The sequence below is a fragment of the Equus asinus genome, chromosome 11, assembly GCF_041296235.1.
Source record: "Equus asinus isolate D_3611 breed Donkey chromosome 11, EquAss-T2T_v2, whole genome shotgun sequence".
Taxonomy (NCBI): Eukaryota; Metazoa; Chordata; class Mammalia; order Perissodactyla; family Equidae; genus Equus; species Equus asinus.
The window spans coordinates 12,645,253-12,662,550 of NC_091800.1; the positions used below are offsets into that span (position 1 = coordinate 12,645,253).

Consider the following 17,298-nt stretch of genomic DNA (forward strand, 5'->3'; position numbering starts at 1 on the left):
CTTTACCACATCCCTGAGAAGTAGACATTCCAAATTGGCTAAACTTCTCCAGGAAAAGAGAGTCCCTGTCTTACAAGGCAGCCCCTAAACATGTGGATTATTTCCAAATATCAGAAAGAAGCCCCTAATGTGACTGCAAATAAGCTTTCCGTATTTCCAGGAAACAGAGTAGGTTGAACACATGCATCTATTTTTACTCCCTCCTAAATAAAACTCATCTATACAACAGGAAAGGGAGTGTTTTTCCCTGAAGACACAACCCCATAAGGATGGGGTGAATGACAGGAAACGGCAGCAGTAAAATTTGGAAGTTGAAAAGCAGATAAACAAATGATAAGTGACTTAGGAAATCCAAAAACTCTAAATGCTTAGGTCAGCTGTAGGAAAAGCTGAGAGCCAATTCATTTCACAAAGTAGACCCCCAGCCTGCCCCCCCCCCCACCCCCAGGCCCGTGAATTGGCAGCACTACCTCCTAGATGGACAACAGCCATACTTTCCCATTCTAGGCAAGAAATAACAATAAAATGCTGCTATTATCTTTGGAGAGACAAGATGAAATCCATTAAGTAAGAAGATGCCATTACAGAGGAAAATTCGGAGAATAAAAAGAATTCTTGGAAACTAAAATTGTGATAAAAATGTTTTCACTCAATAGAATGGTTGGAAGATATTCTCCCAGAAAGTCAAACAAAAAGACAAAAAGTGTGAAATAAAAGAGAAAAGATAAGAAAACCATAGGACCCATCTGGGAGATACAATATCCAAATACTAGACATATGAAAAAGAGAAAAGAAAGGAAGGAAAATAATCAAATAAATAGTTTGAGAACTTTTCCTAAAATATTGAAAGTAAAGAGATTCCAAAAGTATCTAGAGGGAGGAAAAATCAAGTCACCGTGCATAGGATCAGAAATCATAATGGATGTGGACTTCACCACAGTAGTAGTAGAAGCTAGAAGGCAATGGAGCAATCCGTTCACACATCTGAAGGGAATTTATCTCCAATGTTGAATTCTGTACCCAGGTAAATGATTTTTGAAATTTGGGGGGTAAAGTCATTTTCAAACGTATGAGGTTTCAAAAATGTTCGTCTCATATACATATCCTCTCAGGAAACCAGTGAAGGATTTTCTCTATAAAATGAGAGAGAAAACATACATACATAGAGCCCCCACACCACCTCTCAGGTGGTCCTGGGCAGGGGCAGGGGATTTGAGGTCCCAGTTGCCTTGATGGCCACGTAGGGAAGACATTTCCTCTACCCACTCTGGGTTCTTCTGGCCGGACAATGAATTAAATTCACAAGAGACAGAATAACAGGGGAAAATTAAACAAAGCTTTATAACATGTACACATGGGAGAGGCTCAGGCAAACTGAGCAACTTGCCAACATGGCTGAAGCCACCACCTTAAATGTCATCTTCAGCTAAAGGTAAAGGAGGATGTTGGGGGAGGTTACCAGACAAGTGCAGTAAACAAGAGTAAGATTATTATGCAGATTTAAGTCCTTGCCTTCTGCATTGATTAAGAGTTTCTAGAGATGAGGTCAAGACACATTTACAGATGGAGATTTCCTTTACAAATGTAAATATCTCTTACAAAGGGTAAGTAAATTCTACTTTTCAGAGTTTCTTTGCTGTCTGCAGTTTTTAAAAAGTAACCAGTCCAAAATAATCCTCATGCCAAAGAGACATATCGTGGGGTGGCCAATTCCAGTCCCCTACACCAGCAAGGGTCATAACCAACCCAGAATGCATGCTGAGTGAATGTCAGTTAGAGTGTCTTCCATGGGTTAGATAGGACCAGTATTCACAGAATATTCTCAAGAAATAACTTTTGAGTGGATTGAAACATACACTTTATTACTTGAAAAGTAGCCAAAAGTAATGAACAATTTAAATGAAAAAATATACTGCCATGCTAGCAATTAAAAAGTGCAGAGTAAGAGACCTTTATTATGATATAACTGATAAAATGAAAAAAAATATTACTAGGGGAAAAATCCTATACTGGACTGCTTTGGGAAAGCCAATATACTTCTATGATTTCTGGCAGTATATATGAAAACATCCTGCCTACAGGCTTCACTGATACATAGATCACCATTCCAAGTTACATCAACTCTAATATTTTCAAGGTCATCTCAAAGGATCCCTCTAAAACAGTCCCACAATTCTGTGATGGGTTGAACTATGAGAACATCAGTTGTAGACTGTTGTGTACAACTCATTAATTTATCTATTAAGAATGCTTCAAGCTGCAATTCTGGTTTCCTGGGTTTGAATTCTCTCTCTGTTACTTGCTAACTTTGGCAAGTCATTTAATCTTTCTGTGCCTCAGCTTTCTTATTCTTAAAAAGAGAAGAATAATAGTGCCCATCTCACAAGGTTATGTTGAGGAGTGAAAAGTGCTTAGAACAGTGCTTGACACATAGTAAGAAGTTAATAAATGTTTGCTATTATTAAGTAATAGAAAAAATGACTAACAGGATAGGAGTTTATCTTTCCTTCTTTAACAAAAATGTCAGGATATAGGTGGTTGTGATACTGGCTCAACACAAGGTTGACATAAGGGAAGCCATATTGTAAAAAGAAACCGTATTGTGTCTTTGAATGACCTCTGATTAACAAACCCAGACATGCTCTGTAGATTTCATGGCCCCTCCAGCTGCTACAAGTTGATAACTTTGTTCTTTTCAGTTCCTGAGGAACATGATGACCCCTAGGCAGAGAGTCTATGCTGATAACCATCATCAGTGACAACTGAAAGATCGGGGTATAGGGCTTTGTTCCATTCTCTGATGCATATCCAGTAAAACAAAAGACTATCAGGAACTGGGACCAGATGTCGCCCCCACCTGGAGATCAGCTGCCTCCTCCACCCGGAGACCAGTCCCCTATATAACTAGCCTGTAATCTTTGTTCTGTGAGATGGTTCTTTTGGGCGCTGGCCCAGTGGCCGAGGAGTTAAGTTTACGCACTCAGCTTCAGTGGCCCAGGGTTTCGTCAGTTCAGATCCTGGTCTGTTCATGGTATTGCTCATCAGCCATGCTGAGGTGGCATCCCACATAGCACAACCAGAAGGACCTACAACTAGAATATACAACTATGTACTGGGGGGCTTTGGGGAGAAGAAGAAGAAAAAAAAAAAGATTGGCAACAGATGTTAGCCAGGTGCCAATCTTTAAAAAAAAAGATGATTCTTTTGGACAATGGTAGACCATCCTCCCTCTTGCTAGCAAGCTGTAATAAAGAAACCCTTTCTCTCCTACCACCTTGCCTCCCGACTATTGGCATGTCTTGCAGTGGGCAGATGACCCCCTTGGGCGGTAATAGCTGCTACATCAGTTTAGCTTATCAATGGTGTCACCCAGAGGTTTCAGTCTCCATCATGTCACCTCACCATCTTTAGTATGTTGGCTTTTTGTCCTTCAGCCTATGGCCTCATGGTCTCCCAATGGCTGCGATAGCTCCAGATATTTCACATCTCAACAGTGTTTAAAATTAGAAGGAAAAACACCATCCAAGGGAGAGGAAAAATGAGAAAGAATAAAGAGAGAGAAAAAAGGAGACTCTCTCATACTATTTTCACATTTTATGAAAGAGCAAAACATTTTCCCAGAGCTCCTCTGCTGATTTCACTTTATCTCATTGGCCAGAACTGGGTCACATGACACCCCTGAAATTAAGGGATCTCTGCCTCAGTTTCATTGGCAGGGAGGAAGGGGGAGAATGGTGGGTAGACGACCACGGGTCCTCCGCAGTCAATCACTCCCCTGTTATACCAGCTGCTTTGTTCCTGCTTTGCCTGTGGGAAGGACAGTCTGTCTCTCAGAGAGTTCATATGGATTAATTGATAATTAAAGAGCTTTTGGAACGTGTCAGGTCACTGATGCCTCCTCTAAGTTCTTCCTGTCTGCCTTCACGCGTGACACATAAGAGCAAGGTCCACTTTGTGAGACTGACTTCAAAAGCCCACTACCTTCTTCTAAAAGGCTCAAACCCCAACTGGAACACACAAGGGGACTAGTTGGAGTCTTCAGCGGGTCAGAATTGGTGGAGTCCTTGCTCTCTACCAGGGCTGGTGGGGCTCTAAAGGAAGCACCCTTGCCTTCAGGTTGTACACGTCTGCATGAGAGAACAAGATCAGCACACATCAGGCTTGTCGGTTACACGCCCAACTTTCCTGGAGTCCAGAAAAGGGAGCAATCAAATGGTCTGGCATATTCAAAGAGGTTCCGGTGGAGGATTTATCAAGGCCTCAGAGAATGGGAAGAATTTATACGAGCAAAAGAGAGAAGTGAGGAATTCCTGATCAGAGGGACTACCTGACACAAGGCTCCTGTTAGAGATGAGCAGGGTGTGGGAGGGATGTTCATTCTTATTCTTTTGAAATTTTTATGTTTTTTCTCCTTAGAACTTGGAAGAAGCTGCCCAAAGTCGAGAACATGTCAAACATCAGCATTAATAACGCATGACCTCTCCAAATGTAAACTACATCCGCTGGAAAGCGCATGGAGATTGGGTTACTCAGGTGAAAAAAAAAAAAGACAGAAAGAAAGAAAAAATAAATGTTTAAGTAAAAGTAAATTGGAATTTGCCAGTCTGCCCCCTCTCTCCAGGGGTTTCACCCAAGCAATCAAATAAATAACAGTTGATATTCTTTAATGAGTCACCACTGGTCCTGAGATAATTTTACTAACCTAGCTGAAAACAAATAAAAATAAACGTCACATGAGAGCCCTAGAATGCCACAAGGAAGGATAACTATCTGGTTTCCAGAAGCTAGTGAAATTAATCAATTTTAACTTCCTGGCATGCTTGTTTTGGGGGTCTCCACCCCAGGTCTCCTTTGGACTTGAAGATAATAGGAGGGAGAGCCAACTCACATGACACCAGTGTCCTGGGACCAATAATACGACTGTGGGGGTGAGAGTTGCTTCCCTGAGATTTCTTCTGGCTCTGAGAAGCTAAATCACTTTTCAAGTTATAGAAAAGCAAGACATGGTCCTTCATGTTAAGACAGCTCAGAAACCAAATGCAGAGTGGACTTGCTGTCCAGAGGAGCAGGAGTGATGAGAATCCTCCGCTGGGGGAGCAGAGATGTCTCTTATCGTCCCAACATCTCTTATCTCTTTCTAAACACATCAGGCTTACCCTAGGTAGAGAAGATTTTTCATAAAGAAGACTTATGCAGGAAAAGAAAAGTAGGCAATATTATTGGGTGAAAGGAAAACGACCAAATTTATTTGTTAAGTGAAAAGGAAAATTAAAGGGGAAGAAAATTGGACCAAGAAAATAGCATTTATCTAAAAAATTAAGACCAACAAAGTTTCAAACATGAAGAGAAGAAAATAACATACCAGTCCTGCAGTAGAAAGGAAATGTGAATTAAGAAAGCTAGATACAAAATGAAAACAACGATCTGACCGAACTCTCACGTGTAACATTGCTGTGGAATATGTTGTGTTTCTCAAAGGTGACTGGAGCACGGTTCTTTCTTGTTTCAACTTTTTTGAGGTACAACTTACATAGCGTAAAATTCACCCATTTAAGTATACAATTAATGATTGTTGATAAATTTGCTGAGTCGTGTGATTATCACCATAATCCAGTTTAAGAACAACCCCATCACCCCAGCAAGATCCCTCTTAACCATAGACAGTTAATGCCCCTTCCCACCTCCGGCCCCAGGCAACCACGCATCTACCTTCTGTCTCTATAGATTTGCCTTTTCTGGCCATTTCTTGTAAATGGAATCATAAAATATGTCGCCTTTTGTGCCTGGCTTCTTCCACTTAGCAAAATGGAGCTGTGCTTTTTGTAGAGCGTGGACATTTGAATTGCCAGCCCCCAAACTCCACTCTCCTATACAACCCACCTTCTCCAACTTGCCCTCTTCCATCCTGTGTGCCTTGAGAGGTAGAAGGAACAATACCGAGATCCAGAGCCAGCGCTGCCCAAGGGGTGACCGCTAGTGGAGGGGTCAAACAAAGCCATTGCTGGCATCGGTGGTGCAGAAATGGAGCCTACAGAGAGGAATCGGACTGTAGGAGAATTCCCCAGCGTCTGGTGTCCTTCTGTTCTCTACTCTCTCGGGGGCAGTGTTCATGACCTTCCTCCCTAAGAGGTCAGCCACACGCACAGCCTCGGGGGAGCTTACTCCAGCAGAGAAAAGGCAGGGGACAGTTCTGAGCTCTGTAGGTTGCTCTGGCCACTGAGTCCTATTGTCCTGGGCCATGCCCCAACCATTGGAAACTCTCTCTTCCCTTCAAACTTACTTTTCCTCTTCCTGTGACTTTGGGTCTTTGGTTTCTGTACTCCTTGTGGGTTAGAACCAAGGATTATCTTCTCTGCATCCTCCTCTGAACCTAGTGTAGAGGAGAAAGAAATTTCCCTCTACCCTTCTAGGTTTTTCTGGCTGGTCTAAGAATTGAATTGACGTGAGACAGATCAACAGGAGCTAAAGGTTAATAACATGTATACACGGGCAAAACCCAGGAAAACTGAGTAACTTGCCCAAATAGCCAAAGCTACCACTTTAAATATCATCTTTAGTTGAAAAAAAAGAAGATGTTGAGGGTGGTGGTTTGGGACTTCAGTGGAGAGGAAGGCAATTCACATGGAGATGGAAAAGCAAATGTTTGATAAACAAATGTTTGCCATGCCGTGCAGAGACAAAGGGACATGGAGAGGACTTTGATCAAAGGGACCTTGCTAGGCTCCTCCCTGTCTGCCACACCTAGATTCTATTATGCTATAGTCATCTATGCTGATAGCTCCATCCTGGAACAGGCTTTCTATCTTTTAGGTGGTTGGGGGAAAGGTCAAAGTTTCTTCCCAAGGCTTTCATTCTTAAAAATAATCAAGCAAAAGAGACACATTTGGGGGCAGCAAATTCTGCCCCCCTAGACTAGCATAGTGCCTGGAGGCTCTAAATGATAAGTGAATCGTCCTCTATGACTACTGTGTTGCTCTTTCTATGCTACGATGGCTTTATCCGAGTGACATGCTCATGTTCTTAACAAGGACTTCTGCTGGGGAAGAAGGTGACCTGAGAGGAGAGGAACGCCTCAAATCCCACCAAATATGGTCCTCTCCACCCAAGACTGGCCCCGGCCCTGGGTCAGGGTCCTGCCTAAAAGCCCTGATTCCCCACTCCCAGCACATCAGTTTCAGAGTCTGGCTCCTGATTTTCAAAGACAGGGGAAGGCATCTCTTACCCTTCCCAGGATGACATTCAGCATACCTTTCAACTGAAATAAGACTTATAGTGAAGGACACACTGTTTTCCCCGTGAAAGCCCTGTGGCTATGCAGACTACATTGTGATTTTCTCAGAAATATCCAAAATAGGTAGCAGAAACTTCAGCACATTCTGTCAGACAGAATAACCAGGAATTGCTGGTTCTGGTGTTAGCCTTGAACGAGTGTGAAGGGAAGAGAACCCCCACACACTCCAAACTCCGCCGGGCCACCTACACACCTCTGCCCAAATGCAAATGTGGTTTTTTGTTCAATGTGCCTATCCTCTGAGCAAATGGTTTCTTTCTCCCTCTTGAAGCATGTGTTGAAAGAATGCGTTAGATATCGTTAAATTCTCACTTGACCTGGTGTGTGATCTTCATATTAATTAGCATTTTCTCTTTTTGTGTCATTTCCAGCTGAACTACTACGATTCCATCAAAGCCGTCATTTCAAGCTCCAACCATGAGCCCAGTACTCTAGTAATAGGTACCGCTTCCACTCCTCTCACGTTGGTGATGCTCTCATTCTGTGTGTCAGAGCCTTGGATGTCTCCCACCTTTATCATTTCTGCACTGCAACAGGCATCCCACACTCTGCTAATAATGCCTGGTGCAGCTCAAAATGTGACATACTCCACTGTGTAATTTGCCTTTAGTTTTGGAAGCCTCACCCTGGGCTGCTGCAGAGGCGTAGTGAGGGGGGCGGGCAGTCCTATCGCAGGGCTTTGCACAGACTGAGAGCTCGATCAATATTTGTTGAGTTGAAATACGAACAAAATCCACTGCAAGCAATCTCAGGCTACACTGTTTGAGCACTCCTAATGTGCTACATGATAATAAATACACAGTAATATGGACATAGGACAGTGGTCTTGGTGCATTTGTAGAAGTGGGATTTGGGAATTTTTAAGAATTCAAAAGGTATATTGGGTATAACAGCTTTCAGTGATGGCGCTGGGAAGACCCAGAACCTGAGAACAATTGGATTTTCTGGAATCTGATCTTTGGCAAAGTGAATTCAGAGACAAGCCAAAGGAGAACCCAGGTCCCAATCCATCCCTCACTCTTACAGAGCCCAATGCACAGTTAGTCTGGGCATGGACTTCACCAGGCTAATCTTGGGTCTATGGAGTAAGGAGTGTGGCAGGGCTAGTCTATGCTACTCATGTGGGAGTCATTTTGTCTGGACAGGACTGAGGACATTCATCTTGGCACTGAGTGAACTTCAAGAGGTTGGTTGGTCCAGATTTGAACCAGGAATCCAGACTGATTACAACGGACCATTCCTTGGATAGCAGCTCTTGGTCTGAAATAGATGCAACCTCTGGCTGGCCCTGGAGCGTTCTAACTGGAACATTTACATAGTGTCAGGCACTAGACTAAGCTTCTTCTGTGTATTATTTTATTTAATCTCCATGACAGCCTTATGATTCGATCCCACTATTAGCCCCATCTTACAGATGAGTAAACTAAACTAAAGCACTAAACTAAAACTCGGGCTCCCCTCAGAACTACTGAATCAGAGTCTGCATTGAAAAAGAGCTGCGCTGACTTGTGTACATGTCAAGTCTGAGAAGCTTTAATCAAAATTTATCTAATTTAATCTTAATAAACCTTTAATCAAAATAATATAATTTTCCTATCTTTTCTATATGATTCTACTAATTTTTATAACTTTTTTCTAATAGCTTGCCCCTCGAAGACCTTCTTCCTAATTCTTCACAGTTACGTTATTGTGCTTCTTACTTATTTTATGAAGCTCTTGAGAGTATGTTGGAAAGCCCCACCCAATTATTCAACGTCACTCTTGTCGTATTTCATTTTCAAGCTGATACTGACGAGGATTCCTTACATGTGTTTGGCACTTACTAATTTATAAAGAACGCTCACATTGGTCAGTGGTTCTCAGTCTTGGCTGCCCATTGAAATCATCTGGGAGACTTGATGAAATCTGGTTAGCTGGGTCTTACCATTGGAGATTGTGACTTAATCGATCTGGGATAAAGCCTGGGCACTGAGACTTTTAAAAACTCCCAAGATTAGAAGCCACTGTTCAAGGGGGTGAGGCCCAGGCATCTATATTTTTTAGACACTTTCCAGTGACTTTAATTTACAGCCAAGGCTGAGAACCACTCACATGCGTTATATTTGTTATTTGATCCTCACAGTAGCCAGGTGAGGTATGAATTGCGTCTAGTCCCATTTTATAGGTGAGGACACATAAGCCTAGAAAAGTATGCCCATCAGGTCACTTAGCTGGAAGAGGTAGAATTGGGACTTGACTACTGTTTTGCTGAACCCAACACCAGTATTCCACCTGCCATCTCCTAGACTTGGGTTGGTTAAGCCCTATCTCTCAGGCCCTGGGACTTTCATAGAGATTCTGACCCCAGAGCAGCATAATTCTCTGACTGCAGAGAAAACAAATATTATCATTCACCCTAGGGTAGTGGGAAAATCGTAGCCAGTAAAAGCTCCCTATGGTGGTCTTTGTGATCTCTGGGGGGGCTCCCTGCATGCCTGGGCTGCAGCAGCAGCCTGAGAAATGAATCAGTGAAGAGCTTGTCCACAGACATTCATGTCTCCTGCCCAACCAGGGCCACTGGACAGGGAGGAGAGGAATGCTGGGGAAGGCAGGAGTTGTGTGTTTATCACCAAGAGGATGGTCATAACTTGAGTCTCTTTCTATACCAGATCTTCTCCAGGTATTTCATTTGCTGGGATTACCTCCACCTTTTCTCTTGGCCCTCCCAACTGTCCCCCACCTTCTTTCCCTCCTCCTCCCAGCTCCATCCCTAGCCCCACCCCTGGATTTTAAGGACCTGGTTTGAACTCACCAAGCAGTGCACTTGTGAGGAATACAATCTTTAACACCATTTTAAGCGACTCAGAAGTCAGCCACCCACGAAATGACGACAGCCATTTCTTTTATGATGCCTTCAGCCTAGATGTGCCTGAGCACTTCTGAGCTTTGGAAAAGCTGAAATTCTAGGGTTTTTTCCTCTTTTTTAATCCTTTAGAGTCCTGTTCCAGTTGCCGCTGAACAGCATGGAAAACCTGTGCTCAGTCAAGTGTGAGGTCTCAGCCTCCCAGGAAATACTTGCTTCCTTCTTGAGGAGATCTGCCCTGAGGCCCCTTCCACTTCTGATTCATAGCCTTCACGCTTACATTGTCTTTCAAGGAAAGCTTCCCTTAGAAATTTCTGATTCACTGACATTTAAATCACCAAAATGTTAGAAAGAGATGTGCAGTGGTTAAGAAGTTTCTTGGGAATTTTCATTAGACTTTCTTGGAACTAGGAAATTGTGATTTTCTCAAATGATAATGGATATGAATCCTAAGAAACTGAAATTCAGCTTTCAGAGACTGGAACAGCTCAAAATTCAGTGTCTGGGTGGAACAAAAACAATGAATCCGCAATGAGGAACTCTGAGTTCCAGCTCCGGCTCTGCTGCTAACGGAGCTGTGACCTCAGGCCTCAGTTTCCTCTCCAGTCCAGTAAAAAAGTTGGACAGGAGCTCTAAGGATCTATCCAACACAAATTCACAGATCCCTCATTCTACTGTAAGTGTCCTGTCCATGCCATCTTCCTTCTCCCATTACAGACAGCAGGGCCCACTGAAATTGCTTACAGCTCTAAACCACTATTAAGTATCTATAGAGATCTAGATAATTCTATTATAGAAAGAGTCAGCCCCCCGCCCCCACCTCCACACTCCCTGGTGAACATTATTGTAATTTCTCTGTGATGGGTATTTATGATGTTCCAGGCATGATGCAAAGATGAGAATATAGTCATGCGCCACATAACGACTTTTTGGTCAATGACAGACTGCATATTTGATGGTGGTCCCATAAGATTAGTACCACACAGCCTACATGTACCATCTAGGTTTGTGTAAGTACACTCTATGATGTTCACACAACAACAAAATTGCCTAATGACACATTTCCCAGAACTTATCCCAGTTGTTAAGCGACACACAACTGTATTGAGGCTCAGAGCCTTCGGGGCAAAACTCCTGGAAAGAGTTGCCTATACTCACCCTTTCCAATGCCTCTCCCCCCAGCCTGCCTAAAACCACTCCAACCTGACCTTTGTCCCTGCCGTGCCACCGAAAACACTCTTGTAAGGGTCGTCCGTGCCCCCATGTTGCTACATCCAGTGACGGATCCTCATCCCACTTGCTCTCTCAGCACTTGAAGCAGCAGATCACTCCAACTTCCTCCCCGTGCTTCTCTCACTCGGCTTCAGGCTACAGCCTCTCTTGGTTTTCTTTCCATCTCACGTGTTGTCCTCCCCCGTCTCCCTTATTTATTCCTCCACATCTCTGTGACTTAACGTTGGAGCCCGCAGAGTTCAGTCCTCGGTCTTCTCCTCACCCATACCTGCATCACTCCCTTGATGATCCCCTCCAGGACCACTGCTGTCAATTCCCAAATTTCTCTCTCTAACCTGGCCCCTCCCTGAACTTCAGTCCGGCATTTCCAACTGCCTAGGATCTCTAAAGGACATCTCCACTTGAATACCACATAGTTGTCAAAATTAAGTCCAAACCTGAATCCAGTTCTCCCTCACACCATCTTCCCAATCTTAATTGGCTGTAAGTCCATCTTTCCAGTTGCTCTAGCCAAAATCTAACAGTCACCCTCGACTCCTCTTTCTCACAACCCATGTCCAAGCTGTTGACCCTGCCTATTCCTGGAATCTGGCCTCTTCTCCCCAGCCCCACTGCTTCCATCTAGCTAGAATCACTATCTTCTCTTCCCTGGGTCACGGCAGGAGCCTAACTCCTCTCCCTACTTCCACTCTGCCCCTATAGTCTGTTCTCCACACAGCAGCCAGAGAGACCCTGTGAATTAGAAGTCAGAGCTGTCCAAGTCCTCCCGTGGGCCCCTATCTCACTCAGAGCAAAAGTTGAAGTCCTCCAGGCCCTGTGTGTCAGCCCCATCCTTACGTCTCTGGGCTGGTCTCCCACTTCTCTCCCTCTCTGTCTCTGTTCCTGTCATGCCAATCTCCTTGCATATATGAGGATATCTTCACTGGTTCTTCCCTCTGCCTGGAAAGTTCTCCCCACAAATGTCTACATCGCTCACTCCCTCTCCTCCTTGAAGTCTTTACTCAAATGTCACTTCTCAACGAGGCCCTTCTGTCCACTTTGTTATGTCCTGGAGCAGCCCAGCCCCTGCTCCTGGCATTCGCAGTCCTCCTTACCTGTCCTAACTCGGTTTAAATCCGTCCATCTAAGCACCTTCTAGAGTACTATCTAGTTTGTCTATGATGTTTGTTGCTTCTGGTCTGTCTTCCCACATCAAAAGGTCAGCCCCACAAAGGTAGGGAGTTTGTCTGTTTTGTCCACTGTTTTGTCCCAAGTGCTTAGAATACATGGCACGTAACAGGTGCTCCATAAATAGTTGTTGAGTGAATTTATTGGTGAAGTCAAAATTCAAACCACATCCCTCTTGCTCCCAAAGCTGTGCTCAGAAGCACTCTAGGAAGACTGGGATGCTGTAGTGACGAGCTCTTCAAGTGTTTTTCTCCTGTGCCCTTCTCCTTCCATCTCCCTATCAACCCCCCACATGTCCCCATAGCATCCTATGCCCGCATGACTGCTTTGTGTCGGGTATGTACATGTCTATACACACACACACACACACACACACACACACTCCTCCACTATGTGTTATAGCACCAGCACCCCCCTCCCTAAATGGCTGCTAGAGTTATAACCCTGTCAGGAAACAAGTGAGCTGGTTCACCCCATTCCGCAACTCCCTTTTAGTTAGTTTAGTCTCCGTTTCTGGTAAGAGTCCTTTCACAGCCCCTTAAGGTTCCCCCTTTACATACTTCTGGACTTCAGAATTCACCTTAAGGTCAGCCATCTATTCCCAAATAGGCTCACCTCAGATGAGAGGGAAAATCCATAACAGAAGAAACCAACAATTGCATAGAGGGCTCTGCAGTGTGGGAAGCACCTTCAAGTGCATTTGTTTACTTAAGGTGATGGAAGGCAGGAATCTCTGGCTTTATTTTGGTTGTTAATGAACATGGAGGGGGACATATTGTTCAAGGCCATAGAGAAACCAAGGCTGGGCCTTGAATGTCTTCCCTTCTGCAAATCTGAACAGGCTTCCATTTTGTGACAGCAGATCCGTGGGCTCGACCATACTGAGGAAATTGATGGAAGGGAGGAATAAGATATAGGGAAGGGTGGGCAGGAGAGGCCGCAGGATCCACCTTGAAACAGAAAGAGTAAGAGTCGGAGTTTGGGGAGAATACTCCCACACTGCTGCTGACCCCATGGGATCCTCTGAGCTCCTGACTGTGGACGTGGCCTCTGAGTCAGCCCTGATGATAGACGCCTCAGTGGACAGGCAGAATTCCCCTTCCACCAGGACCCCAGCACCTAAGACTTATCTGCTAGTTAGTCTGCTGGGGATCTGAACCTGCCTTGAATCTGTGCTAGGTTTCCATGGTGATTGCTTAAACTTTTCATCATCCTTCCTTCAGACCTTGGGGGAGAGCTGTGCTCTCTGGTTTCCATGACAACCATTTAAACATGTATCTCTGTCTGGCTCTCTTGGAAAAGAACTGCTAGAGATCATGCAAATGAACTGGCTGCGCTCCCTTCACTTGAAAAAAAAATAAAAATAAAGTGACACACCTGCTTAGAAGTTTCAGATCTCTGCTCATAACAAGAAGGGTGAAAGTGTCAAACTGGCATCTGAGGAGAGTTTGCTTGCTGCTTTGACGCTTCAAGTGCTCGCTCAGATACGCAGGCTCACTCTGCTGTCTTAAGTGCTTATCTACACTCAGCACTTCCCCTCCCCTCCCTTCTGCCTGGCAGATGAAAGAGCTGCAAGTTCAAGGCTGTTTACCTTCCTGCTGCATATTAAAGGAGGAAGAGAAGGACGGGGCCAGAGTGACTGGCTAGCCAGCTACCCAATGCAGCCCTTCCCCACTGTGGGAAGAAGCCATGGGGAGCAGAGCTGTCACCTCAACTCACTGTCAATAAACTAGCCAGGGGTGGCCCAGGCCTCGGATTACAGCCCCCAATTACGTGGAAATCACATAGCCCAGTCGTTCAGAAATGACTCCACTTTCTCTATTGGAATTCGTGGACTGGAGAGCAGTCACGTGACTCTGAGGAAGATGAGCTCAGGAGAAGCAGGACGATGAGGGCCCTTTCCCCTCCCTGGACACTTGCCCATTCTCCACCGCAGCAACGCGCCCTAAACCGGAGTCCCCAAAGGCAGCAGTGGGCCAAGCAGCCACAGATTTAAAACATGTTTTGAAACTGAGTACCAGCATTTAAAATTCTGGATGTTTCCAATGAAAATAGAGATTTCCCACTTCTCTTGAAAAATCAACAGACCTGCGCCAGAATCCTACTTCACAAGGGTCTGTTGGATTGCAGAAGCCCCGCTCTCGCAAAGATGAAGCATGCATTGGCTTTAGTTGAACTTTTCTGAATAGCAAATTCTTCTGGAAAATAGTTGAACTCATAACTTGTGATAGCAGACACAACACCCAGACAAAACCAATTATCCCTCAGCTAATTGCTGACGTCACAAATGATGAAAGAGAATTCTTCTTTGGTGGTGGGGGAACGAGGAGGCTGCAGATTAAATGGTCTTCCACCTTCTTTCTCCAACACCCTTTCAGCTACCTTGGATGAGGCTGAGGTCGGAGGTCAGGGTAAGCCAGCCAGGGTGGATGTGAGATGCCCTGGTGAGTGTATTGGGGATTTTCTTCATCACCCTCTGGTGAGACTAACGTCTGAATCCTTCAGGAAGGCCCTTGACTGCGTCTGCACGATGCTACCATTTTGATTCCATTGTTCAGGAGGTTCATAAACCAATAAGTCATTTGACTGAACATAATTGTGGGACAAAATTGGTTGGTTGGTTGATAAAATTGATAGGTCGACTCAATGAGCCCCGGTTTAGGAGTCAGACAGCCCTGGGTCTGAGGCTTAGCTCCACAGTTTTCTTGATGACATGTTTCTTAACCTCTCCAGGTGTAAGTTTTCTTACCTGCAAGGTGGAGGGAAAGGTGCTTGCCTCTGAGTTTCTGTGAGACTCAGACAAGATCGTGTGTGGAGAGGCCCTGGCACAATGCCTGGCACTGGTAGAGATTTAGTAAGTTTGTTTCCCCAGAATGAGATGGCCTCTTCATGTTTCCTCTTGCTCCCAGATGACCCTTCTTGCCTCTTTCTAGAGAGGGAAGGGAAAAAAGGTCTTGCCTTTCCTACACACATCGTTTTCATTCTTCAGACTCTCTATGGTTGAACACCTGGGGAGAAAGAAGAAGAAAACTCTAGTCATTGCTGAAAGCGAACCGGGGACATTTACAAATCAGCAACTTGTCCGCGCATTAACTGACCATATTAAGAAACTGTGTTTTGCTTTTCTGTGAATATTTTTAGGGTACGGTATGGGAACAACAAATGTCAAGCAAAAGATGAAAGAGATAAGGGATGTTAGAAAAGATGTCAAGGCGAGAAAAGGCCAAGCAGCCCTTGGTTTGCCCCAAAGGCGAGCCGAATGTGATCAAACAGTTTTTCGCATCTATACAGGAGTCAAGACGTTTTCATTCTGTAAGAGAAGGAACTTGCTGCTGACAGGTGGACTGGATCGAATAATTAGAGTGTGGAATCCTTATCTGCCCAGGTAAGTTTTCTTTCTCTCTCCAAGAGTGCCATTGATCTCGTAAGGTACAAGAGAGCAGGACTAGGGATGCTAATGCCCTTTTGGAATAATTTAAGAACCCCTGTCCAAAACTGATCTTCCACACACACAGCCCAGGAAACTTCTGTTGTGGCCATTAAAGATTTGTTCTCTGACATTAATAAGCAACTCACTTAAGATGTAAATATTTTGCAAGAACAAAGAGACTGTGTGGAGCCATGATTCACTCTCCTTTCAGAATGATTTCCTGTAATCAGATTGCTGTCCTCCCTACAATGAACCATGATCAGTCGCAGAGAGCGATTAGGGATTTCGCTGTGCAATCGATGTACTTTCGGTGCACCTCGCTCACACGGCCCTAAATTGACATTGCATCTCCACTGGAGTTGTTTAGCCTCATCTGATAATGACTCTACCACCCCTAAGGCATAAGAATTGACGTAAGAAAACAGGGACTCTCTGGAAAGCCTGGGACTGAGGTAGCAAGGTAGCAAACAGTTCAATCATTGAAAGTAGGTTGTCATCATACCCTCAATGTGTAAACACTGTGCACCTTAGAATAGGGCTCAAACCTTTCATGGTGAGCCCCCCAGAGCAAGTGCTGGGAAGCACTTCCTTGTAATAACAACAGCTATCATTTTATTGAGCACCTACTTTGTCTGAGGCACCGTGCATCATACACATTATCTCTAATCCTCACATCAGCTCCATTTACTGATGAAGAAACTGAAGCTCAGCAGAGTTAAATAACTTTTTGGAAGTAATGGCAGAATCAGGGTTCAAATGCAGTTTGGCCTCTTCTGAAAGTCATTTCCATTGATAAGTGTTGAAGATGGAAGGAGAGTGGGAAACGGGGAGTTGTCTTCCCATGCGTTGATAGTGGGGGTTGGGGATAAGAACATGTCACCTAGGATGTGCCATGGTTCCTTGCTGAGCCCCTGATGCAGGCATCAGTGGAGGACCTGCATGACCCCTCTCAGCAGAGCAGGCAGCAGCGGGGTCAGTACTCCAGGGCGGGAAGCGCACCGGCTCTTATCTCGCCCCTGTCACTTTCTAGCAGGGAGATCCCGAGCAAGGCTGCAGCCTCAGTTTCCTTATTATAATAATGATAACAAGAGAACCCACACCTAGAGTAGAAACAGAGATTACAAATGAGATCATCCACGTATCAAGCTCAGCATGATGTCAAATGTACTGGTGTACATTGCTATATTGCGCTTCACTTTAATGTGCTTCATAGATACTGCATTTTTCACAAGACCTCCACCCTGGCAAAATGATTACGATTTGCTGAAGGCTCAGAGAATGGGTTAGCATTTTTTTTTTTTTAAGCAAAAATAGAGTGTTGTTTAGTTAAGGTAT

The 17,298-nt window shown here is 44.5% G+C and overlaps 1 protein-coding gene across 1 annotated transcript in view; it reads left to right on the forward strand.

Annotated features, from left to right (window-relative positions):
- The window catches only part of LOC106835446 (cilia- and flagella-associated protein 337-like), a 67,585-nt gene that overhangs the window by 12,045 nt on the left and 38,242 nt on the right, over positions 1–17,298 (forward strand). Inside the window, 3 exon segments of the mRNA XM_070520228.1 lie at positions 7,663–7,732; positions 14,912–14,944; positions 15,675–15,918. Of these exon segments, the coding sequence (XP_070376329.1) occupies positions 7,663–7,732; positions 14,912–14,944; positions 15,675–15,918 (347 nt within the window).